General features: G+C 52.6%; 1 protein-coding gene and 1 pseudogene across 1 annotated transcript in view; both read right to left on the bottom strand.

Moving 5' to 3' along the window:
* Window positions 1–26,755, bottom strand: part of LOC115850035 (centrosomal protein of 78 kDa-like) — a 41,003-nt gene extending 14,248 nt beyond the window's left edge. The window contains exons 1-3 of the mRNA XM_070044767.1: window positions 26,404–26,755; window positions 11,147–11,181; window positions 10,642–10,744 (exon numbers count right to left, since the gene is read on the bottom strand). Coding sequence (XP_069900868.1) covers window positions 10,642–10,744; window positions 11,147–11,181; window positions 26,404–26,484 — 219 coding nt within the window. The 5' untranslated portion in view covers window positions 26,485–26,755. The remainder of the gene's footprint in view (window positions 1–10,641; window positions 10,745–11,146; window positions 11,182–26,403) is intronic.
* LOC115850036 (U6 spliceosomal RNA) lies at window positions 5,643–5,741 on the bottom strand (annotated as a pseudogene).

Here is a 26,755-nt window from a genome sequence, read left to right as displayed (position 1 = left end):
AAGGTTTGAGCAGGTACAGGAGACAATCCAGGCATGAACAACACCAAGAAAAGGTAGACAGGAAGTAACATGGTGTGTAGGAAATCACGAGACCAGTCTGATGGGAAGAGACTTAAACAAGACTGAAACTCACTTTCTAAACCTCCATCTCCAATTGGACAATTCACAAGACACAGGTGCCCCAAAGTGGCCGATTTAGTCAATCCCTTTAACGGGGAGGAACAGTCTAAAATTTTACCCCTTTAGTTTGCCCCAAAAGCAACTATCAAATGTTGGCAGGACACAATGAAGGCTTACCTTTGTTAACATAGTTACGTCTCTCTCTCTCACAACCAGCCCACTTAGCTCCAGGTTCCTTAGCGCACCTGACGCACTTACACAGCGTCTAAGAGCTTTACACAACTGGAAGGTCACATCTTTATTTCTTATTGCAGGAACACAACTTCTGGAAACTTTATTTCTGTCAGAACCTAAAGCAAAATTATTGTAAAATGAGTGATTTAAACCATACATTTTATCACCGTTAAAAAGCATCTAAAAAGAAAAAAAAGCATCTGCTCTGTGCTAAGGATTAGAAACGACTCCTACCCTTAAAGCCTCATTAAGGAGGGACATGTATAAACTCAAAATTTCAATCACATGAGATAAAGAACCATAACCTTTATGCACAGAGGTTCCTATGGAGGCAAAAAGTTATGTCTAAGTGATGGCTTCATGATAACCCTGAAGTACAATCGAGAAAGATGAGGCTATGCAGAGTTGGAGGAGGAGGTGCATCAACTGCAGAGGGAGCACCTGTGCAAAGACACTCACGCCTGACTCCTGCTGGGCACTGTAAATACTGCAGGTGGGGATGACTAAAGGCCAGGGGTCCAAGTGTGAGAAGGGACAGAAAATAGAGACGTTGGTCGAATCAAGCCTGGGAGAGAGCATGGCTTGTATCCCACAGGTGATGAGGCCCGGGGCTACCACTGGCTGAGTAAGGGTGCCTCCGCTGATTGGCAAAAGGCACCCTGCTGCTGAAGGACCAGTTAGATAAAGGGAGTGATCACAAAAAGCTCCCCTTCCTCAGGGCCAAAGAGCCCCAGGAGGCTTGGTAGAGCACAGTTCAGACTACACGCCTCTGGGCAGAGCACACGCTGGGCGGCTAGTATGCACTAACTCTGTGTGGGCAAGCCATTAGCAGCATTATTTTAGGCGTATCTTTTCATGTTAGAAGATCACTCAACCACAGTAGGCAGATGAACTTAGAGGAACTGAGTCCAGGGGCCGCGAAACCACCCAGGAGCTTCTGCCATAGTCTGGGCAAAATGCAATGTGGATGAAGAAGCAAATTTAGGAGCAGGCCAAAATCTACAAGCTAGCCCCACTGGATGCAAGACATGAAGAAAGTTCAGTGAAGGAACTCTGAAGAGAATGGGCTCTGCAATAAATTTTTCTTACAATCAATGTAAAATATTAGGCAAAATTAAGTACAGTGGCCTTTAAGGTCCCTTCCAGCTCTAATTTCTTTTGATTTCTAACTTATTACTCTGGTTAAGTAAAGTCCCTTCAGAGGTACGGAGCAGTTCCTACACCTGAATGGGATGCAAAGAAAAATCTGATTTCTCTTCACCAGGGGATGAGTTGAACTGTCCTTGCAGAAGAGATAACACATGGTGTGAACCCCAGATCCTAGAAAAGGGCCAGGCTCACGATAAGTATTCAGCTTTTTGAAAACAAATGAACAATCATTTCCTCTCCTAGATCTTAACACCCTTTCTCTGCTGGCTACTTTCTTTCAGCTTATAAACATCCTCAATATACCCACTTAAAAAGCCCTCAGACCTATGATTCTTTGGATCTTCTTGTGGGTAACCTAAGTATCTCCAATGCCTTCAAATACCTGTCCTCCCAAAAAGCCCAGATCTGTACCTTGGGCCCAGACCCGTCTACCAGGCCCCTCTAAAGCACTGAAGATGAAGTAAGATCCTCTCCCCACCCCCAATCCCTTCCTACTGTGCTCTGTATCTCACAAAAAGATGCAGCTGTAAACTGTCACCCACACTTGCTGCCCTTCCTTTTCTAACTGGTCACCAGGCCCCACCCATTCTCTCTCGGATCTGCAAAATCCAGTTCAAGCTTTTATAACTTAAGTGGGACCCTTAGATTACAACTCATCCTGCACCCAATCAAGTGCCTTCCACATGGAGGTCTGAGTGAGTCTCTAAGCCAGAAGTCCATCTCACTGTTCTTTAGGGTTTCCCACGGCCTTCAGGGTAAACATCTAAACTTCTGACAGGACAAACAAGGCCCCTTCCTGTTGGGCCCCACTAGGTTTCCAGTATCAACTCTCATTTCTTTCCTAAACCCTGAGTTCCAGTCCTGTATCTTAGTTTTGCCGTATTTTCTTATATTTCTCCAACTCTGACACACACTGCTCCCTCCTGCCACCCCAGGAGCTTCTACATATCCTTAGGAAGGATGGCACCTCCTCCAAAAAGCCTACCCTGAACTTTCCCTTCCAAGATTCTGTGCTCTGCAAAGGGGAAAGGTAGTGGGGAGGGATACATTAGGAGTTTGGGATTAACATATACACATGACTCTATATAAAATAAATAATCAACAAGGACCTACTGCATAGCACAAGGAACTCTACTCCATATCCTGTAACAACCTGTATGGGAAAAGAATCTGAAAAAGAATGGATATATGTATAACGGAATCACTTTGCTGTACACCTGAAACTAACACAATATTGTAAATCAACTATGCTCCAATATAAAATAAAAATTAAATTAAAAAAAACAAGATTCTGTGCTCTGTAGCACCAGAACCCACTTCTTCCAGAGCACAGACTACTGTGCCTATGTTTACTTGCCGCCCAGTAGAAGGGGAGATTACCTAGGGCAGAAGCATCCTCTCCAGCAGCCCTTGGTTCTGACCACTCATTCAAGTGCCAGGATACTTTACACACATAACCTGCGTAATTAATTCTAAGAACCCACAGAAAGGGTGGTTTTTAATGTCATTTTATAAGTGTGGGGATTGTAGTGCAAAAGAAACCTTCCCAGGCCACAGAGAGCATAAACTCTGGAATTCAAACCCTAAGCTGCCTTCACACCAGTGCTCTTTCCACTATATGATAGGACTATTGAAAAAAAATTTTTTTTTTCCTGAGCCCTGTTTTAATGAAAAGGAAATGAAGCTGGTATATATCAATTTCCTAATCGCTTTGGCGTGTACCAGGCAAAGTCATTCAACAGACCAGGTAGTATCTGTGGAACAATGAACGATGCTCCAAACTGTGCTAAGTGTTCTACATTGTAGAGTCTACAAGCATTAACAGAGTGTGACCTTGTAACCGCCACAGAGAGTGAGTCCTGTTAAGCCCATGCTACAGTTGAGAACACTGAGACCTAGAAGCCTTAAGGCACTCGGCCGGGGTCACCGAGCCGGCAGCAGTCGTAGGCCGCACGCCCCATCTAGTGCACGCACACCCGGGCACTGGGCACTGGTTCTAGTGCCCACCCTCCACCTTGTACCACCTAAAACTCCGCTTCGCAGCGCCGACACGAGAGCCCCTGGAAGCGGAAAGTACAAACCCATCTCGCCAAGCCATGGCTCGAAGAAGCTCTGGATACAGATCGGGGGCAGAGGGTGCTCAGGGGCAGCGCCCCGTCCACCCCGCGCAGGCGGTGGCCGTTTAAGTCCAGCAAGCCCTCCCGCAGGGAGGCGCCCATGGCGGGCAGAGGCACCGAATCCTGCAATGCACACAGGTCCTCACAGCGCCAGAAGAAAGTCGGCCGCGCTGTCACGGCGCACCTTCACTCAGTGATGATGAGCCGAGCGAGGCCTCGGGGATGCTGGCTGCACACACGATGCCCACACATGCCTGGAAGCCCCGGCTGGCCTCCCAGCCCCTCGGGCGGCCATCACAGTCCAGGGAGTGGTAATCAGGATCAAAGTGGTAAAGGTCCTGCATTCTTCTTCTTGCATTATTTCAAAACCGGCATCGCTGGCGTCAGGCAGTCCAGTAACTGGGTCCCGCGGACCGGTAATTGGGTTCATTTGCCTCTGCCTTATCTGCCTGCCATCTGCTCCCTGAAATGCAAACAGCTACACAGGGTGACTTGCTACAAGACAGTGCAGGGAGCTTAAGCACCAGATGCAGGATGTAATTTACATTGACAGCTAGGGAGTGATAGGAACAGGATGTAATTTAGCTTTGTGAAACATTCATCTAGTTACAGACACTACAGATTAGTAACAGTTTAAATAAAACTAGGATCGATTAACTCTTTCAGGCCAGTTTATGTGTCTTCTCTAGCCTGTTCACTGTCCCCTTTACTTTCCTTATTTTCAGGAGAGGAAAAACTTCATTTCTATTTTTGCTGCAACACTATTATGCTTAGTGAAATAAGTCAAACAGAGAAAGACAAATACTGTATGTTATCACTCGCATGTGGAAAGTAAAAAATAAACAATAAATGTAACAGAAAGGAAATGAACGCACAGATGTAGACATCAAAGCAGTGGTTACCAGTGGGTAGAGGGAAGGGGGGAGGGGCAAGATAGGGGGAGGGGAGGGGATGAGGAGGCACAAACTACTATGCATAAAATAAATAAGCTATAAGGATAGCCAATGTTTTATAATAACTTTAAATGGAGTATAATCTATAAAAAAATTGAATCACTGGGTTCTAATATATTATTACAATATAATACTGTAAATCAACTATACTTCAATTTTAAAAATGATCACCACAGTACGTCTAGTTAACATCCATTACCATACATGGTAGAAATCTGTTTTTCTTATGATGAGGACTTTTAAGATCTACTCTCTTAGCAAATTTTAAATATGCAATACGGTATTATTAACTATAGTCACATCCCCAGGACTTATTTATCACTGGCAGTTTGTACATATTGACCACCTTTATCCATTTCACCCACCCTCCACGCCCTGCCTCTATAAGCTTTTTAAAAAATTCCATATAAAGTGAGATCATACAGGATTTTTCTTTCTCTGTCTGACATATTTTACCTAGCATAACACCCTGACGGTCCATTCATGTTGTCACAAATGGCAGGATTTGCTTCTTTCTCATGGCTGAATTTTATATATATATATATATATATATATAAATAATTTGGCATATATATATGCCAAATGTCCTTTATCCATTTATCCATCGATGAACACAGGGTTTTCCAAGTGTTGGCTACTGTAAATAATGCTGCAATGAATATGGGGGTACAGATTTCATTTTGAATAGTTTCTGTTTCCTTCATAAAAATACCAACTAGTGGAATTGCTGGATCGTATGGTAGTTCTATTTTTAAATTTTTGAGGACCTCCATACTGTTTTCCATACTGGATGCAACAATTTACATTCCTACCAACAGAGTCCAAGGCTTCCCTTTCCTCCACACCCTTGCCAACACTTGTTAGTTCCTGTCTGTTTTTTTTTTTAACATCTTTATTGGAATATAATTGCTTTACAATGGTGTGTTAGTTTCTGCTTTATAACAAAGTGACTCAGTTATACATATACATATGTTCCCATATCTCTTCCCTCTTGAGTCTCCCACCCTCCCACCCTCCCTATCCTACCCCTCTAGGTGGTCACAAAGCACCGAGCTGATCTCCCTGTGCTATGAGGCTGCACGAATTTGTGTGTCATCCTTGCGCAGGGGCCACGCTAATCTTCTCTGTATCGTTCCAATTTTAGTATATGTGCTGCCGAAGCGAGCACGTTCCCGTCTTTTTGATATTAGCCATTCCAACATGAATGAGGTGACATCTCTTTGTGGTTTGACTTCTCTGCTGATTAGTGATTTTAGGTGCCTTTTTAACTATCTCTGTATCTTCTTTGTAAAAATGTCTATTCAGATCCTCTGCCCATTTGTTTGCTGGATATTTTTTCTATTTTTTTGTATGAGTTCTTCATATAATTTGAATACTAACCCCTTATAGGATATATGATTGGTAAAAATTTTCTCCCATTTGGTAGGCTGCGTTTTCATTTTGTTGTTGGTTTCCTTTGTTGTGCTTTTTAGTTGGATGTAGCCCCACTTGTTTACTTTTGCTTTTGTTGCCTTTACTTGGATCAACGTCTTTGCATAAGTTCTGGAAACAACTCTTTCATAGTTTCCATGGATCGTTTTTAGGGGAGAGGGTGAGTTGAGATGAACTACTAGTGAAAGGAGGGTCAATGGGTCGAACTATAGCTTCTGTTACTGTAGGTGGCCTCAAGGCCACAACTGATAGTCATTGTCTCCCTCCTGTGCTATCCATTCTCAATCCCCCTCATCCTTGGATAATATCTCTGCTAAAATGGATGGTTTACATCGTGGGGTGACCCTCACACTCGTCCCTGAGTGAGTGTTCTGAGCTCTGGTCATCATTTCTTTCTCAAACCATGGCTGCTGTACTTGATCATTTACTGTGTACTTGACCATTTATTGTCAAAATTGGGAAAGGCAGTAACAAGAAATGCCCCACAGACTTGTTTTTAATCAATCATTTTCCAATTAAAATTTTTTTTCCCCCAGACATTTTTATCATCCCAAAAGGAAACTCTGGACCCATTGAGAAGATACTACTTCGCTCTCTCTACCAGGCCCTGGAGACCACCAATCTGCTTTCTTTCTCTTATGGATTTATTTATTCTGGATATTTCAGATAAATGGAATCATACAGTGTATGACCTTTGTGTCTGGCATCTTCAACTTAGCATGATGTTCGTGAGAGTCACCCACACTGTAATATGTATTAGTATTGCATTCCTTAAAAAAATGTTTTTGGCCGTGTAACTGATATTTAATGGCTCCATTCCTTTTTATGACTGAATTACTATTCCACTGTATGTATATACCACAATTTGTTTATTCATTCATCCAATGATGGGCATTTGGGTTATTTCCATGATTTTTCTATTGTGAATAGTGCTGCTATAAACATGTGTACGTAGATTTGAATGTTTGTTTTCAATGATTTAGGAGTGGAATTGCTGAGTCATATGGTAATTCTATGTTTATCCCCAAAAACACACCCCAAAAAACTTCCTGAAAGTCTGTCCTTGTCTCAGAAGCAGCTTTTCAGGAAACATGACGGGTAACACTATGGACAGGGTCCCATGAGAGCGTATTTGTGATGCCTGGGGGTCTGGAGTTGGAAAGGGCTTCCCTTAGGAAGTGGCAGCTAAACTGAGGGCAAATTCAATGATTTTTCCTTCCTTCCTTCCTTCTTCCCTTCCTTTCTTCCCTCCTTCTTTCCTTCAGAGGGATGACATAGATGTTTTACACAGTATATCCTTTTAAAACTTTTGCATTTGAACACTGAACTTATTCATAACACGAATATTTTAAGCAAGGTATTAGGGCTCAAATTATTAATATCATAGAACCATTACAGTGACAACCTGGATTGGAAACAATTTATTAGGAAAAAATATGGAAGCTTTTTTAATAAAAATTTTGATAAATAAAAAAGTTGACAAATCAGTGTATAGAGAGAATATTGGTTATTTGGGAAATTGTATCATAAAATGGATGGGCTCCACAAATTCTTCGATGTACTTGAAGAAAAGAGTGCTAAGTCAGTTTGGGCTGCTGTCACAAAGTACCATAAACGGGGCAGGGTGGGGGCTTGTAAACAACAAAAATGTATTTCTCAGTCCTGGAGGCTGGAAGTCTGAGATCTAGGTGCCAGGATCATTGCCTTCTGGTGAGGACTCTCTTCCGGGTTGCAGACTGTCCACTTCTCATTGTGTCCTCACAGGGCAGAGAGCAGAGAGAAAAAGCCAGCTCTCTCATGCCTCTCACAAGGATAAGAATCTCATCATGAGGGCTCCATCCCGATGAGCTCATCAAATCCCAAAAGATCCACCTTCTAATACCATCACATTGGAGGTAGGGTGTCAACATGTGAATGCTGGGGGGACCCAAATATTCAGTCTATAACAAGTATTAATGGGGAAATGAGAGCTTCTCTTGAGGATGTTAAGGGCTGTTACAAAGCTCAACGGTACATGTGTTTCCAGAGAGAACTACAATATAGAATAAGTTCTATAAGGCGTTCACAGAATAGATTCATCTTTCTTCCCGAAAACAGTCTTTGGTAACCAGGGACCCATTCCTGGAAATTCACTCTTGCTCAAGGAAATCCATCCTCTCATTTAAAAAAAAAAATCTTACGAAGCTACATGAATGACACAAAGGACTTTTCCCAGCTCTAAGATTCTGTGTGTAAAACCTGTTAGTCTAAATTTATTTCCAAAAGATAGACCCTCCACGGGGTCTGCTCCTGCGGGGAAAGTGGGACCCCCGCTTGTGTCCTGGCCCCCAGGTGTGGCTTCCTCAAGTTTGGGGTGAAGCCCCCAGCCCCCTTGGGCTCTGCAGCGGGGCGGTGGGCTCAGGGGAAGGAGCATGGTCTCTGGGGGTTTCTCAGCAGGAGATGCTGGGCGGGGCTGCCACACAGGAACCCAGCGGCCCTGGGTGGGGCGCAGACTCCCCAGGCCTGGGTGTCCCTGCTGCGCACAGCTGCTGAGAACAGGGTCCGCGATAAAGCTCTGCCTGGCAAACGGGGACTGTGGGCGGCTCCATCCTCCCCTTCCGTCGGCACAGCCCCATCGCAGCCCTCCCTTCCAACAGGCAAAGCCTGTGACCTGCGGCCGGACAGCTCCACACCCTCATGCCCCAGTGCTCGCCCCACGCCAGGAACAGGCACAAGCCCTGGGCCGGCCTCTCTGGACGGCTCGAGCGGGATGGCTTCTTCGGCGTGCCCGTCACCCACCCCGAGCCCAGGGGCCGACAGGGAGGTCTGAAGGCCGCTCGGTCCCGGGCAGGGCGGAGGCACGGGCTTCGTGGCTGGGCCGGCCCTCCTCGCCGCCTCCTGCCTCTGCGCCCCGGCCGGCCCGGCGTGGGCTTCCCGTGGCCCCGTCTCCTTCCCACCCCCGTCGCGCCTCTTGCCCCACCCCCACCCCGGCCGCGGGCTCCACCTGGAGCAGCACCGAGTCGTGAGGGTGCGGGAGGGCACCCGCCTCGGGGCTTCCCCGACACCTACCCCCTGAGGAGGGTCCGACCGGAACCGCACACGAAGCGGCCCTGGCGGGAGGGAGACCAGGGGGTCGGGGGTCGGTGGGGAGCTTGACTCGCAGTTACTTCCGAGGGAAAGCTGAGCCCCCAGGGCTGGGGGCTGACCAGCCTCAGCACTCCCACGAGGGGGTGGTCAGGAAGGAGGGACCCTGTCCCTGGGGCCCAGGGCGCTCCTGCAGAGTCGCCAAGTGTGTCGAGTGCCATGGACAGCTGAGGCACATTTTGCCCAAAGGTAAGTTCCAGTGCATCGCAGAGAGCAGACGAAATACACACATGGTGTTGCTAAGGGTTGAAACGAACCAATAATTCCTCTCTTTTCTCAGGATGTTCCGTTTGGCTGTTAATGAAATGTATTTCCAAGGAACGCAGGCATGTGGCTAAAAAGGCCAGCAGTGCCTGGGGGGGTCACAGCGAGACCCTCCCATCTCGCCCCCCTGGGCCATCCTGTGCTCTGGGAGCAGAGCTCTCAGCCAGAAGTGAAACACAGTAGCTTCCATATCCGGAAGTCTAAGATTTTCTAAAGCCCTTTAAAGGCCCCCTTCTCTGAGTGGTGCTTGACCTGCTGGTGTTTGGGGCGGGAGGGTGAGCTGGGTGGAGGGTCTGGGTGCCATCCCGAGGGAAGGGCTTTGGAGGCCTGTGTGAGCCTGAGACCAGGGACCCAGTGCCCATGGCCGAGGGGAGGCTAGCGCTGACTCCAGCCATGCCGAGCCAGACATCGCCCTCCTTCCCGACAACCCAGCAAAGCCTGTCGCTCACATTCCTGGCTGTGCTGCTTACACTTGCCCTCTGAGAAGGCCAGCCTGGCAGAGCTCTGTTCCTGCCCTCTGGGCTGCTGGGAACTGAGTACCTAGCCTGGGTGCTGGAGGGGAGGAGCCATAGATGGTGGAGGCCCAGTCCCCGCCCAGGGTGCTGCCCCTCTGCTGAGCTGAAACTTCTAAGCAACGTCTTAATAAAACCAAAAGGGACGTGATATTGTTCTACCACCTGTGCCCGACCAATGTTAGCCCTTTGTCATATGGGGCAGTGCTGTCTAACGGTAAAGCTTCCACTATCAGATCCCCAATCCCTTCTCCTACCCCCTCCCATGGGGGTTCAGTGGGTACATCTGTATTTCATAGAACCTGAAACTCTGATTTTACAAAGGAGCTGGAGGTCTGGGGAAAGAACTGGTCTGATCTCAGTTAAGAATGCAACTTTATACCTGGACGATACTAGAGCACTTTAGCACCTCCTGTGTTTGAAAATGAGATCTTCACAAAGACCTCATGGGCAGGAGACAGGCAGGAGAGGGGACAGACTGAAGCTCTGTGACTGACTGATCAAGTAGCAGAGGTCCAGCTGACTTCCAGGCCTACCGCTGATTTACTATCACCAGAGCCACGTAACACACCTTCCACATAGAGAACCAGCAGAAAAATGAGTTTGAAGAGCATTTTAGCTAAATCCAAGGTCATTTTGATCATTAGTGAAAGTCATTCTCTTCCTACACACTGCCCACACCCTGAGCCCCCTTCCTAGAACCAAATGGGTTCTGAGATTAAAGTGCAAGTGACAAACCTGGGGGTGACCAGACTTGACTTTATCATCTCTTTCTTCTTCTTCCACGTGTGTTCCTGGTCTTACTCTTCCCGGTTCTTCTGCAGGGAGCGGTCCAGCAACCCTGTCAAGTAAAATCACACACCCTAAGGATGACTTTCACAGACTCCTCCCGTGGAGGCAGTTTTCAAAAGGTCTTCCTTCCTACCTACACCCACCCCCCCAAAAAAAAATCAATCTTCATCTCAGGAGCCCTAAAAGGCACATCTTACCTCGAGATTTAATATTTAATACAACCTTTAGATCTAGTTCTGATAACTGCCAGTTGCCCCCAATTCACTCTTTGCAAGAGAATTCTACCTGAATCACAAGGTTAATAACCTGACTGCAAGCCCAGCATCCTTAAGCTATCTATGGTCACCCTGGCAACTCACTATAAAGTTCTTCTTTTTAAAAGATTTCAGAAAAGTAATTTCAGGCATCAAGATTACATATTGCACAGAACAAAAAGCTTTATTATTCTTACCGTTCTCTGGATGTAACTCTACGTCTCTTTTCCTCCTATGTGGAGAGAAGGGAAAAAGAGAAAAACAGTATTTCAAAAGAAGATCAAAACCAAAAGCAAAGGGCTTCCCTGGTGGCGCAGTGGTTGAGAGTCCACATGCCGATGCAGAGGACGCGGGTTCGTGCCCCGGTCTGGGAAGATCCCACATCCTGCAGAGTGGCTAGACCCGTGAGCCATGGCTGCTGAACCTGCACGTCCGGAGCCTGTACTCCGCAACGGGAGAGGCCACCATAGTGAGAGGCCCGTGTACCACAAAAAAAAAAAAAAAAAAAAAAAAGCGTGAGTCAAAGTATTAAATAAATACATTTGATGTGGTTAAAAACAGGGGTTGGGGGTTAATCTCGGTTTGGGGGAGATCTGGGCAACCTTCAGTCTGGTGTTGATGTCCCACCACCCTCAAAACAAAGAGGCCCAGGAGCTGGCCCGGCACACGTCTGCGCACTACAGGTCATCTAGTGATGCTACGTAAAGTCAAAGATCCACCTCATGTCAGGGATTTGTTAACACTAGAAAAAAACCAATGGAGTAATTTGGGATTCACATCAGGAAGTGATGATGACAACCTAGACTGGACACCAGCTCTTCTCTGATGAATACCTTAGTACACTACTTCCCTAAGTTCACAACACTTGCCATCTCCAGGATATCTGTATTTATGTATTTAAGAGGGATAAAAATATTGTTGTGATGAAACCGATCTATGTCTTGTCTGAGGTGGAGGTTACAAGAATGCATACGTGCATACGCGTGACCACACATGCACAGTGAATAAAGTCTGTAGATTATGCTGATGTCCATTTTCTGGTTTTGCTATTACGGTTATGTGCGACGTCACCATTGGAGAAAGTTGGGTAAACTACACAGGACCCCTCTGTACTGTATTATATGAAATTAATCTGTATGTGTATATATAAAATTCTGCCTCCAGACTGCCTTTAGACTTGAGCTACAACATCAACTCTTCCCTGGGTCTGCCTCTCTTGGCCTGTCCTGCATATTTCAGACTGGCCAGCCTGAAGTCGTGTGACTCAGCTGCTTAAATTAATCTCATATACACAGACATCACTGGGTCTGTTTCTCTGGAGAACCCTACGATAGATTTTATACTAATATACTACTGTAATGTATACATACATATAATCTGAAACAATACAGAAGAAACTGATACATGCTCGCCTCTCGCAGGAAGAACAGGACGGAGAGGGGGGAGCACGACCCTTACGTACCAAACAGCCTTTTGTGCTGCTGCCAGCCCGGCCGCCCCAGGTCCAAGCAGATATAATGGTGTGTGGCCCAGGCAGTGGCTACACAGCTAAGGATTTTAAGGCACAATGCAGCGAGATGCCAGGGCCACAGTCACACACGTGGAACATTCTAAAGCCAAGAGCGGTCGCAGGATTCTGCGCATGGGCCCCCGAGGGCACTCTGGAGGCCGTCGCAGACCCTCAGGTCCCACGTGAGGAGACAGCCCGCTAGAACACAGCAGGCGGCCCTCCTCCCAGATCTCGCCCGGATCAGCCTCCCGGGCACCCGGCCTCCTCTGCACAGCACTGGGCAGGCTCACAGAGGGAAGAGCGGCCCAAACCCAAAGGTCACACCAAACCCCACAGGAGAAGAGTAAACCAAGGTGATGAGGGGAGAGGGGAGGGGTCCCTCGGGAAGCTGGCCACTCAGGATTTCCAGCCTCTTCCACAGGAAGCCAGCTCACGAAGCACCAAGACCTGTCCTGGGTCACACTCAGAGGACTTGACCCCTGACCCCACAGCCCCGCTTCCCAAGCCTCCTCGATGCTGACGATGCTGACGCAGATCAGCATGGAGGAATGGGGGACTGCACGGCTGGGGGGCTGCTGGGAACTCAGGACTGGCCCACCCCGAGGCCCTGCGCCAGCAGGCGCCACACTCACTGGATGGTCTCATTGATTTCGTGAGCGGCATCGTGGGGTTTAAACGTCCTGAAAGACAACGGGACAGGTTTCAGAGCCGTCCCTCCCCGCTCAGGTGACGGGGGCGACCAGGGGAGGCGGGTGCTGCAGCCCCCGGGACTCCTCGACACGCGGGACCTACCAGAGAGCTCCACCTACAGCGCTGGGGCCCTGTCCTGCCACGTGGGACACGCTGGCTCCGGGAGCGCCTGTTCCTGCAGCGCCCTGCCGCCCAGCGGGCTGCGGGGAAGGGACCGGGATGGACTTGAAGCCTCCGACCCTCCTGCCCCAGGACCTCCCCCGGGCGCTCCTGCAGCCTGGAAGCCACAGGTCTGCCTCTGAGTCCCTGAACCGCCGCAGGCCTCGGTCTCCATCTGTAAAATGGGGAAACACCACTCGTGCAACCACCATGAGCGGGCGAGCAGCGTTCCTCCCTCCCGCCCACGGCGGCACTCTCCGGGCCTCACTGCACCCGCGGGCTGGCCTCGCCGCTTTCCCCGAGGAGCACGTCGGAGGTTGCTCTGGCCTTTCGCCGGGGTCTTGGCGGCCAGCTAACCCAAGACCCCGCAGAAACCAAGTGAGGACAACGCATCGTGTGGACGGTCTGTAACTCTAGACTGCACCTCCGCCCCGCCGGTGAAGGTTCCTATCGCGGTGAGGAGGGGCCTCGAAGAGGATGCACAGCGAGAGGAGGGCCCCCGAAGAGCACGGGCTGAAGCTGGAGGTGAGATGGTCAGGCCCAGAGCTGCCAGCCCTGCCCCAGGACAGCAACTGCCCCTCTCAGACCAGGCCACCATTTCCACGCTTCACAGTGGAGGACGGCAACGCAGGCAGAGCCCCTACGGGCCAGGGCACGGATGCCCGGAAGGTCCCAGGACAGGGGCCCCCACGGCGCAGCGGTCCTAACAGGTCAAACAACTCCAGAAACACCCTTTGTGTCCTAAGCCTCATCTTTGCAACAGCAGCCCTACTGAGCTATAATTCACACAGAATGGGCCCCCGCTTCAAGTATACACTTCAGTGGGTTTTAATACATTCAGAGCTGGGCAACCATCCCCTCTATCTAGTTCCAGAACATCCCATCACCCCATTAGCAGACGCGCCCCAATCCCCTCCCCAGCACCTGACAACACTAGTCCATTCTCTGTTTCTGTGGATTTGCCCGTTCTGGACGTTTGTAAATAGAATTACGGTATGTGACCTTTTGCCCAGAATCTTATTTTTTAAGGAAACGGAAAAAAACAATCTTCTATCGTTCTTAATAATATCCTCCAACTTACCAAGGACGGAACAGTAAATATCCATTGAACTCATATTACTTAGACAAGGCCGGGGCGGGAGATGGAGCATGTGCTGTCCGTTCGGTCCAGCACAGGACAGCCCTGCAGACCAGTGGTTCCCGACACGGGGGAACCGACCCGCAGCTTCAGCACCACTGCTGACCCAGAAACCCTGGGGAAGAACCACTGATGGGAACAATCGGCCCCAAGGCCTCCTGGCAAACGGCAGAAAACAGTGAGGACAGCTGGGTTTGGAAAACAGTCTGGCAGCTCCTCAAAGGTTAAACAGTTAGCAAATGACCCAGCAATTCCTCTCCTGGGTGTCTGCCCAAGAGAAATGAGAATATTCGTCCACTCAAAACCCTGAACGTTGGGCTTCCCTGGTGGGGCAGTGGCTATGAATCCGTCTACCAATGCAGGGGACACAGGTTCGAGCCCTGGTCCAGGAAGATCCCACATGCCGCGGAGCAATGAAGCCCATGCGCCACAACTACAGAGCCCGCGTGCTGCAACTACTGAAGCCCGCGTGCCTAGAGCCTGTGCTCCGCAACAAGAGAAGCCACTGCAACGAGAAGCCCGCACACTGCAACAAAGACTAGAGCCCACTCACCACAACTAGAGAAAGCCCGCGCATAGCAACGAAGACCGAAGGCAGCCAGAAAAAAAAAACACACCCAAAACCCGAACATTAGTGTTCACAGAGGCGTGATTCACAACTGCCAAAAGGTGGAAACCACCTAAATGTCCATCAACAGATGAACGGATAAACAAATGTGTCCCTCCACACACACAAATATTATCCATCCACGAAAAAGAGTGAAGCACTGACACTCGCTACAACGTGGATGGACCCTGAGAACACAATGCTCAGTGAGAGAAGCCAGACGGAGGACACACAGTGTGTGTGATTCCACTGATGGGAAACGTCCAGAACAGGCAAGTGCACAGAGACAGAGAGTGGGTTCCTGGTTGTCAGAGGCTGGGGAGGGGGACAGGAGGGATGCTAATGGGGATGGGGTTTCCTCTCGGGGTGATGGAACGTTCTAAAATTGGTAGTAGTGACGACTACACTCAATGAATACACTACAAAGCAGGGAACGGCACGCTTTAGGTGGATGAGGTGAAGAGTGTGGGAATTACACCTCAAAACAGCTATCAACAACAGCAACAGGGACTTCCCTGGCGGTCCAGTGGTTAGGACTCTGTGCTTTCACTGCCGAGGGTCCAGGTTCAATCCCTGGTTGGGGAACTAAGATCCCACGAGCTGCACGGCGTGGCGAAACAAAAACAAACAAAAACAAACAAAAAACCACAACACAATCTATAGGAGGAAATGTGAGGCAGTGTTAAAAGCACCTCCACCTCAGTAGGAAAATACCGAGCATCTAAGACACTCATGTGGCCGACGGACTCTGTTCCTGGTCCACAACATTCAGTGATTCCAGAGAGACAGCCCTGGCAGCCCTGAATTCCCTGGGCTCCTGTACCCACTGAAAGCAGAGAAGACGCCACACTTCCCGCAGGGTCTGCTCAGAGACAAAAGCACACAGCACAGTGTACAAGGCACTGAGGTAGCCACAGGATGAGGAGGAGGGTCTAGAACTTTCCACCAATGCTCTCCCGCATCACACTCCTCCTGAGGGGAGCCGGCCTCCATGCACTGAGGAGCCTCAGCAGCCCTGCGGGGCCCACGTGCAGAGGAGCCACGGGTGGGGCCTCCTGGAAGCCAGGCATCCCACCCGGTCCAGCCTTCGGATGGGGCAGCCACGGCTGAAGCCCCTACTGCAGCCTCCTGAGGGACCCTCGGCCGGAATCCCCTGGCCCGCCTGCTCTGAATCCTGGCCCTCAGAAACCACGGGAGGTCATCAGTGTGCGTTGTCTCAAGCTGCTAAATTCATGTCTGCGTTTAGGCCGATACCTTACACCCTGTGAGCACGGCCCGTAAGAACAAGTCTTAGAGCCACGGGAGGACGTGACAGTACCCAGGAGAGTCTCATTCCGGTCACCACTGTGGAGTTACAAAACAGCGTGTGCGCTCTGAAAGGACCCTGTGAGCATGCGCATGTGCCTGAGCGTGCGCTGCGTGGCAGTCCCGTGCCAGCTCGGACTGCGCTCCCTCCCTCGGCCCCCTCAGGAGGCTGGACGTGCCCCAGAGACGCTCCTCCTGCAGGGGCGGCAGGGACCCTCATGGCACGTGGGCTGCAGCCCTGGCCGAGCCACCGCATCTCAGGCCGCATCACACAGACCTGGGAAGACAGGGGCCTGGAATGTGGTCTCATCCGTGATGAGATGAACTCAAGCTTTCCCAAGCTTTAAAACCAGACCAAAAGGAAGGAAACAGTTTACGATGTGCCTCCTACAGTCTCAGGATGCTGCTTTAGGAACTGGCCAGCTTCCAGCGACCATCCTGAGTCGTATGATTTAAGATGCCCTGATCACCATCAATGATTCAGAAGCTCTCACAGCTTCTCGGCTGTGGCCTCTTCTTCTGCTTCACAGGCCTTCAGAACAGAGCGACACCAGAAGCCGACCCAGAAACGTCCGACTGAGAACAGCCCTGAGGAAGCCCGCGCTTAGGAGCACCCACACCTCCTCCTCTGGGGGAGCCCTGGAACTCCGGAGTTTGAGGCCAGCCCTGGTCTCGCTACACAGGATGCCCGGCCTCCCAGTCCCAGCCACAGCCCCGGCCCGCTGCTGGCTGCTTGCTGAGTCACTGACTAACCCAGGCTCTTCTCACTGACAGCCTCAGAGCCTCCGCAGGAAGCCACGCAGAGGCTTAGCGGAATGCTGCTCATCACAGAGCCAGCGGCCTCACTCCGGGGTCCTGGGAAAACAGCTGCAATAAGCACAACCATTCCCACGTGAAAAAGCACGCTGTGCACAAGCCGGGGGCTGTCATCAGGCCTGAGCCGCCACCAAGCCCGTCCCGTCTGCTCCCCGCCCCTGCCCAGCTCAGGTGAGGGCGGGAGCCGCCCATGGGGCTGGGGAGCCTGGCTGTCCCACTCGGCAGGCCCCTGCCTCGTCCTTGACTGTGAGGACAGGTGTGGGAACAGGAACTCTACCCGGACTCCCGCAGGTCTGGCTCTGCCCCTGCTCGTCCCCGCAGGCCCTGCGCCCGGTGTGAGGAGCCTGGACAGGAGGCCTCCCGGGTGCTCGCTGCCAGGGCACAGCCCACCCCTGAGCACGCAGGCTGGTTCACAGTGACAGGGGCACGACATCTGGAGACATCGTCCCTGGAGGACCCGGCGAGAGGCAGGAGGCAGAGACTAGGGAGGAGACAAGACGTGGACTCCGTCCTCCTCTTCCCACTTGCAGCAGGAAGACGCCGGGACCCAGGGGGCCTCCGAGGCAGGGGCATCACACCAGGACGAGCATCAGAATCCCTGGTCAGAGTGCAGTTCTGGGGCCCACCCGCAAAGTTTCAGAATCAGCAGGTCTGGACCCCAGGAACCCGCATTCCTAACCAGTTCCGGCTGGTGGGGAGGCTGCTGGCCCAGGGCCCCGCTCAGAGAACCACCGGCCTGAAGCAAGCAGGGACTCTTGCTCTATCACCGTCTGCTGAGGGCACGAGTGTCCAGCAGGTGCTGAGGGGTAGCACCCTGGGACTCTGCCCGTGGTCCCCACTCCCCAGCAGGCTGCAGGGGGCACTGTCTGTGGGCTGGGGGTCGCTGCCTTCTTCCCCGAGGCTCTGCACACCTCCGGAGCCCTGGGGTGGGGGCCAAGGCAAGTGGGACAGAGCGGCCAGGGTGGGATGCACGCACTACTTCCCAAAGTGGAGAAGCACAGCGGGAGGAGTCAAAGGCAGGGGAGATGGAACACGGTGGGTGGTCCGCCGGCTGTCTCTCTGCCTCTCCCAGTGGCCAGGCTTTGAGAGCAGAGATCTGGCTGGAGGAGTGGAAAATCCACAGAAGTCTCTCCGTCTGGAAGGCAAGCCAAGTGGGTGAGCAGAGGGCCCCGAGGCCCAGCAAAGGTGCTCAGCCTCACCTCTCAGCCTGCGGCTCCGCTGGGGAGCATCTCTCAGCCTGCAGCCCCGCTGGGGAGCAGCCACTCGCCAGGGAGAGGGAGCATGGGGTGAAGGGGGAGGGGGAGGGTCAGCGCCTGCGGTGGGCCTGAGTACTCAAGAAGTGAACAGGTTTTCACTTGAAAATGAGTGCATTTCACACAGGGGTGGGGGTGGCAGACAGACTGGCTGTGGAGCATCACACGGGTCTTGTCCACAGTCAGCCCCGGACGTCCGCAGGCCCCCAGCAAGGGGGTGTTGCCTGGTCCCAGGACCGTACCTGAGGACAAGGCAGGCCAAGGATGGGAACCACCTGGTAAAGCGATGCAAAGGAGAGAACCAGGAAGGAGGCTCTCCTCCCACCGCGCACCCGGCCGGCTCCCCACAGGGCCAGGCTGACAAACCAGGCTGGTCTCGGGACTGAGCCGCGTCGCAAAACCCTGCCCGCGAGACCAGCACTGCAATAACAGTCAACATGGGAAAACAGGAAGGGGCTGCTAGGACCCCATGAGGCCAAAGTCCAGCTGGAGGAGGAAGAGAGAAGAGGGAGCGGGCCCGTGGCTCCCGGGCCACAGACACGGTGCAGGACACGGTGGACCCGCGGCCCTGACCAGGGTGTGTGGGACCCACTGTGCACACAGGGGCCCCGATGACCAGGGTCCAAGGAAGGAGCCGCCACGAGGGAGAGGGGTCTAGAGCCTCACTGTGCCCACAGCGGCCCCTGGCCACCTGGACGAGGGGCAATGGTGCGCGCTGGTGCCACTCCAGTGAGCACAAGATGCACGCAGATTTCTAAGACAGGGTGCGCGCGCACACACAAAGTAAAACTGCCCTTCAGTAATTCTTTAAATGGCACGTTGAAAACGTCGTGTCTGGGCTATACTCGGTTACGTGTAATGCTATGAAAACGTACCTCGCCTCCTCCTTCTGACTTGTCACCTGGCTCCCACGAGGGCATGCGTGTGGCTCGTGTGCCCCCTCACCTACCGCCCCATCCGCGGGAGCGTTTCCAGACCTGACCCTGAGCCCGAGCTCCACGCCTGGGTCCGCAGCTCACGGAAGCCAGTCTGCACAGAGCCAGGACCGGCTGGGACGTCCTGCTGTCCGGGCAGCCGTCCTTCTGCAGAACGGGTGTGGATGTGTCCACAGGAGGACGGGGCACCACGGGGGCTCCAGGGGTGACAAGACCATTTCAGTTGCTTCAATCCAAACTAGCCCACCTGTAACAGGCCGCCCAGCCACCCAAGGAGCCGCTGCAAGTGCTGAGTGCCTGACGCCGGGCGTGTGCGTGGAGGGGCCGTCGTGGAGTGACCCCGGTGGGATGGGGGAACGCGACGACCAAAAGTTCACCACCAGAACTTTTCTCGCCCTCACCAAAGAAAATGCTTTACTGCCACAGAGCAGTCCGGCCTGAGGCCGAGGCCGTGACTGCAAGGGAGGGAAAGCCCAGGGATGGAGGAAGCCCTTCCGAGGGGGCACAGCTGGAGAGGGACTCGCCCGCGCTACAAGCGGCAGCACGGCCTCCACCCAGCGGTCTCAAAGGCCAAGGCGAGCCGTGCCCCCAGCCTTCCAACTGTCTCCCATTCCAGCAAGGGATCCTGTTAGCACCGTATCAGTGCCACTGGCGTCACCCCACCCCAGGACCAAGCCAAACGAACGCCTCTCCAGGGGCCTCGAGACCCCACGACCTGGGCCACGCACACGGGAGCATCACTCAGCTATGCAAAGGGGTGAAGCCCTGACACTCACAACAATGTGGACAGACCCTGAGAACACGATGCTCAGTGAGAGAAGCCAGACACAGAAGGACACACAGTGTGTGACTCCACTGATGGGAAACGTCCAGAACAGGCAGATCCACAAACACAGAGTGTCAGGGGCTAGAGCAGGAGACTGCCGGCCCTTTGCGCTGATGGAATGTTCTGGAATTAGAGGTGAAGGCTGCACAGCTCTGTGAATATAGTAAAAGCCATTAAATTGTACACTTCATATGTGTGAGTTCTGTGGTGTGAGAATGCTATCTCGACAAAGCTGTTATTTAAAAAGACACAAAACCCACAAGACCCAGCGCGGCTCCTCCTCCCCTTCTCCCGCCCCTTCACCTGGTGTCTGTCCCAGACCAGGTGTGGGCCCAGTGTGTCCTGCGGCCCCAGCACCTGCTGAGTGGGAGCCTCACTCAGCCTGCAGGGTGAGCACAGAGCAGACGCCAGGGAGCCACCTGCACACCAGGGGAAACGTGAGCCACCACCACCACGGGACGTGCAAATCCTTCCCTAGATCTCCCTGCCCCAAGCCCCATGACTCCCGCCATCCCAGTGGGCACCACCCCGTGGTGGTCCCTTTCCCCCTCCCCCCCCCGACCCCCAGGCACACAGCCTGCAGAGACCCCTTCCCCACCCAGGAAAAGACGCGTCAGGTTTTTAAAGGACCAGCGTTCTCAGAGGTAACCTCTCTCACACACCGGCTGCCCGTGCACCTGTTGTGAGTCTGATGCGCTTTCCCGACATCGGCCGCGCACCCCATGACTAACTAAGGGGATTCAAACGGAAGCCCCTCAGAGATGAGGAGGCATCGTCATCCAAGGTCAATACTCAGTGAAGCACACAGCCTCCGAACTCCCAACTGCAGCTCACGGGAACCTGTGACTCGGCAGCCCTGCCAGGCGCCCTGGACAGGAAGAGGGCCCGGTCTGAAACAGGGGTGCCGAGGAACAGAGCCCCGGGCTAGGCACCGCGACAGTGGCTGTGGGTGGGGAGAGAGAGTCTGGGAAGGAACAAGAAAGGCGAGCGGTGAGGGAGGTAGTACAGAGCCATGCATGAGCTGCGGATGACCGTGGACAGGCACCCGGCATGTCCTCTGTTAACACCCTTGGGACTGCTCGACGCCACGGGCACGGCAGGAGACCCGGCTGGTGGTAACGGCAGGGACAGCTTGAGGGGACAGAGAAGATGCCAAAGAGGCCTCCAGGCAGCACCCTGAGTGGGAGGAAGGAAACAGGACTGTCATCCCACAGCCAGGGAGAGAAGGCGCACGTACTGGGGAAGAGTGCCAGGACCACGAGAGGAGGACATGGCAGAAAGAAAGAGGGAGGAGAGGGGCTTCCTGGGAGACGTGCGCCGGGCCCGGGACCCAGGGATGCGCAGACACAGCCAGTCCCACCCTACAGCTCCCCGAATCCAAAAAGGACACCAAACACTCTGTATCTTGACTGTATCAATGCCAATGAAATCATTACATCAGTGCGTAGCTTTGTAAGATGCCACCATCAGGAGAAACTGAGTACAGAGAACGTGGGATATGTCCGACCTATTTCTGACGGCTGTGCAAGAATCTACGATAATCTCAAAATAAAAAGTTTAATTTAATTAAGGAAAAAAGGACACAGCTCCTAGAAGAAGGCTGGGGGCGGGTCCCCTGCAGCTCCCAGCAGCCTCCTGCCTAGTGAATATCCAAAGGGCCGGCTGGCTGACTCTGTCTCCTCCCACCAGGAACAGAGCATACAGGCGGCATTTGGATGTTAGGGACCAAAGTATGAAAGCTAACAGCCACATGCATACGGAATACCAGGCTTTTCCCGGTGATCCCTTCCTCTTTAAAGAGGCTACTTCACCCACGGAAAGTCCTCAAAGGGTTAACCTGCCTTCCATCTGAGCTCAGATTAGGCAGGACTCACACCAGCAGAGGTCACATCAGAAAATGTTTTCTGAGTCAGGGGGAGGGATGGCTCACTCAGCCGCCTACTTCAGCTACTACCCACTGTGGAGTGAAGGGCGTGACTGCTCAGCGGGTATTCATCAGAGACCCGTGGGCTCTCAGGAGGAAGCCAGAAGCAGGCGGGGACACTCACGCTGGGGCCACTCCACGCCCACAGCCTCAGTGAGTCACGGAGGGGAAGGACCACTGCACGCCCTCGCTGGCTCCTGCCCTGCCATCAGGCAGCCAAAGATACCACCTGCTTCCTCCTGAGCTGAGACCCGGTTTTCCCACCAAAAGGACCATCCTGCTTTAGAAATGCCACCGTGAGCTATAAGTAGATATCTGGGAACTCTCAGTCACAGAAGGAACAAAACTCATCCTGCACCCCGCCCTCCTTTTTGTCAATTGCGCAAAAGCCCATCTTGGAGGCTGGACATTTCCGCGTACAGGCGGTTGTGGCTGTTTGCACTTCCTCTTGCGGGTGCCCCCTCCTCAGAGAAGCCACGCATACCTCCCCCAGGGCAAATCTGGCAGCCCCACTCTCTGGGACCTCAGCTGATCCCATATACGGGGCACTACACCTCAGCTGAACTTCTGTGTTTATAGATCACCTACAGTCCTTAGTTCATAAGTTTTGAGAATAAGAATACTGTCACCCACAGAATGGGAGAAAATATTTGCAAACGAATCAACGGACAAAGGATTAATCTCCAAAATATATAAACACATCACGCAACTCAATACAAAAGAAACAAACAACCCAATCCAAAATGGGCAGAAGACCTAAATAACCATTTCTCTAAAGAAGACATACAGATGGCCAAGAAGCACGTGAAAATCTGCTCAACGTCACCAATTATTAGAGAAATGCAAATCAAAACTACAATGAGTTATCACCTCACACCAGTTAGAAGGGGCATCATCAGAAAATCTACAAACAACAAATGCTGGTGAGGGCGTGGAGAAAAGGAACCCTCTTGCACTGCTAGTGGGAATGTAAACTGATACAGCCACTATGGAGAACAGTATGGAGGTTCTTTAAAAAACCAAAAATAGAATTACCATATGATCCAGCAATCCCACTACTGGGCATATACCCAGAGAAAACCATAATTCAAAAAGACACACGCACCCCAATGTTCACTGCAGCACTATTTACAATAGCCAGGTCATGGAAGCAACCTAAATGCCCATCGACAGACGAATAGAAAAAGAAGTGGTGGTACATATACACAATGGAATATTACTCAGCCATAAAAAGGAACGAAATTGAGTCATTTGTTGAGACGTGGATGCATCTAGAGACTGTCATACAGAGTGAAGTAAGTCAGAAAGAGAAAAACAAGTATCATACGTTAACGCATGTATGTGGAACTTAGAAAAATGGTACAGATGAACCGGTTTGCAGGGCAGAAGTTGAGACACAGATGTAGAGAACAAACGTATGGACACCAAGTGGGGAAAGCCACGGGGGTGGGGTGGGGTGGGGATGGTGGTGTGCTGAACTGGGCGAGTCGGATTGACATGTATACACTGATGTGTATAAAACTGATGACTAATAAGAATGTGCTGTATAAAAAAATAAATTAAATTAAATTCAAAAATCAAAAAAAAAAATACTGTCTACTGTCCTCCGCGCCCCCTGGAACACTCACTCTAAATATCCAGGAGGTGCTTGCAGAATGAATGAATCAATGAACAAACAAGCTCACTCATTTCAAACGTGCGGTCACACGAGTAATCTGACCTTCTAAGAAGTTAAGCTTCTGGAAGGAGCCCATTTTCTTAACGTATTCAGCATCGAGTCATCACAAAATATGAATTCTTATAAAGTAATGCCCCCTCACTTCCCATGAGAAAGCAAAATTCCTCAGCAGGGAAATGGGAGGGTAGCAGACATTACCCGCAAAGCTTTGGGAAGGCTGCGGCTCGCTGAGCACTTCACTAGGGCCCCTGACCGCCTGCCTGGTAGTAGGACAGACACACCAGGAACGGCTGCTGACCGGCAGAAAGAGCGCCCGGCCAGGCAGGCAGCACACCCCGCACCCTGCCAAGCGAGGTCCGGCCAGCAAGGGAAAGACGCTCTCTCCACTTCAGCACCGCCCACCACTAGAAAGCCAGGTCCTGCCAGGGCCTGGACACACAAAGCCTTCCTTACAAGGGTTACAAATCTGTGGCCTTGCTCCGCCTCGAATAAAAGACAGAGATGGGGACAACGTGACCATCTCCAGATGAACTTTCAACTTCGTTTCAAGTGCCTGGGTGCTGGGTCACAGTGCATTTCTAAACTCTTCCAATACTCAAAAATACCAATTTCTAAGATGCAGAAGGGTTGTTAAACATACACTTAGCACAGATCCCAGTCCCACTCCTGAGCATTTTCTCAAGTGAGGTAAAAACCCAAGTTCACATGGAAACCTGCCCTGGGATGTTTACAGCAGCTTTATTCCTGATCCCCTCAAAACTGGAAACATCCCACAAGTCCTGCCACCCGCAGGCGAATGGACAAACGGAACATGGAATACAACACAGCCAGAAAAAGGAGTGGCTTCTCATACCCGCAACAACAGGGATGACGGACTTCCCTGGTGGTCCAGTGGCTAAGACTTTGCGCTCCCAATGCAGGGGGCCTGGGGTCCATCCCTGCTCAGGGAACTAGATCCCGCACGCTGCAACGAAAACATACTGCACGCGCCAATGAAGATCCCATGTGCCGCAACTAAGACCCGGCACAGCCAAGTAAATAACTAACTAAATCAATGTTTAAAACAACAACAAAAAACAAACGCGGGATGAATCTCGCATAGGTTTTGCTGAGCTAAAGCAGCCAGAATCAAAAAGGTACATGCTGTTGTTCCCTTTATCTGGCTTTCTGGAAAAGCCAAAACCTTAGGGACAGAGAGGAGATTAGAGGCCAAGAAGCTAGAGGCGCGCTGGCGCCAAAGGGCAGCAAATGGCATGACAGGATTGCTCTGCCGCCTGACGGCGATCATCTGTCAAAACTCCTACAGCTGTGCACTACAAGTGCACAGAACTATGCTTCACGGCTACTAAGGATAAACAAATGATTACATTTTGAAAAATGCGCCGGCCAGCCAACCCGTGCATGACAAGTGCAGTAAGAGGGGCGGAGAGGCGAGGCAAGTGCATCAGCTGGACTTCTGAAGGTTCTCCCCACTTTCAGTTTCCCTCCCCTGGGATGTCTCCCCGCCCTGCCCACTGCTCAGGCCGCCCACCAGGGCCACCCGGAGTTACCCAACCGGAAAAGCCAGAGCCCAGGCTCAGCCGCGCCTCCGGGCACAGGAAGGGCAAAAAATAGAAAGCGCCAGTGCGCGGTGGCGGGCTGGAAACCCTCGGACCTCAGATAACTGCGGAGAACCGGGGCCCGGGAGTCAACATCGGCTCCCAGGCGGTCCCAGCGTCCCGACCCCGACCCCGGCCGCGACACACTTTCCACACACTGACACACACGGAGCCCGCGCGAAGGCCGGGTCGCGCGGGCTTCCCCGCCGGGTCGCCTGGAGGCCGGTCCCCCGCAAGCCGAGCGCACCAAAGGGCGCCCCAAAGGCGCCGGCCCAAGGCGCCCGCTGCGCTTTCCCTCCGGAAGGTGGGCTGCGGGGCCCAAGCGTAAACCCTGAGACAAGGAACACGCGCACCACGCCGCCACGGGGGACGAGAGGCCGGGCGCCCACCTAGCCGGACACCCTGCATTTCTGGAATCACCGGACGCCTGTGTACATTTCCGTCTGGCCTGTCATTTTCCAAAGGCCACTCAAGGTCAGGGGACAGAACGCCTCCTCTCCAAGTGTCCTGCCAGCCCACCCACTCAAGATCAGAGGGATAAAATGCCTAACTAAAACAAAACAAAATAGAAACACAAAAAAACTGGAGAGAGGGAGGAAAGGGTGACCTGAAGAAAAAAAAATTAAGCACGTTGACAGCGCTAAGAATAAACTACCAGGAAAAAGAAACCCTACATGTCAGATCCTAAAGTACAGAAGGGCAAGCCCGCCGGCAGTCCAGGCCCGGGGGGACCGGGGTCCCCAGCCCTGCAGAGCCAACCGCAGACCGACTCAGGCGCTCCTCGGAAGCGCGGGGTCCCCGCGGCCGCGTCTGTGCCCCCCGGCCGGCGCCGGCTCCCCTCTGCCCACCCTGCGCGCGGGGGCTGGAAACTACCGCGGAAGAAACACAGCGGGGCGGGAAGGGGGGCTCCAAAGAGGGTCTGGCGACTCGAGTCGCTCCGTTTCTCGGTGGGCTCAGCACGCGCCGTGGGGGAAGAGGGGCGGGGGTCCGGGAGGAGGGGACGGGCGGCACTTACGTAGACCGGCAGCGGCCACGGGTAGACAGCGGGCTCGGTCCCCAAGAGCGACTCCAGCCTCAGCTCCAGCTTCTCCCTCATGTCTTCGCGCGCGGCCCCCGCACCGCGCTAGTCTGGCGCTTGGGGGAGGGGCGCGGCGCCGCCGGCGGGGGTGGGGCAGACGGGCGGGCGGGAGGCTGAAGGGAGGGGCCTGGCCTGGGCCTCAGCTGCCGCCTCCGCGCTCCCGTCCGGCCCCCGGCTCCCTCTTTGTGCTCACAGGCCCGGGGCCCCCAGCGCTGCTGCGAACTCGGGCCGGCGTGAGGCGAGCACAATGAGCCGGGGTCCGGACTGAAACACTCCCGGCGCGCGCGGC

This window comes from Globicephala melas, unplaced genomic scaffold (assembly GCF_963455315.2).
Source record: "Globicephala melas unplaced genomic scaffold, mGloMel1.2 SCAFFOLD_53, whole genome shotgun sequence".
Classification (NCBI taxonomy): Eukaryota; Metazoa; Chordata; class Mammalia; order Artiodactyla; family Delphinidae; genus Globicephala; species Globicephala melas.
This window is presented reverse-complemented; position numbering and strand designations above follow the sequence as displayed.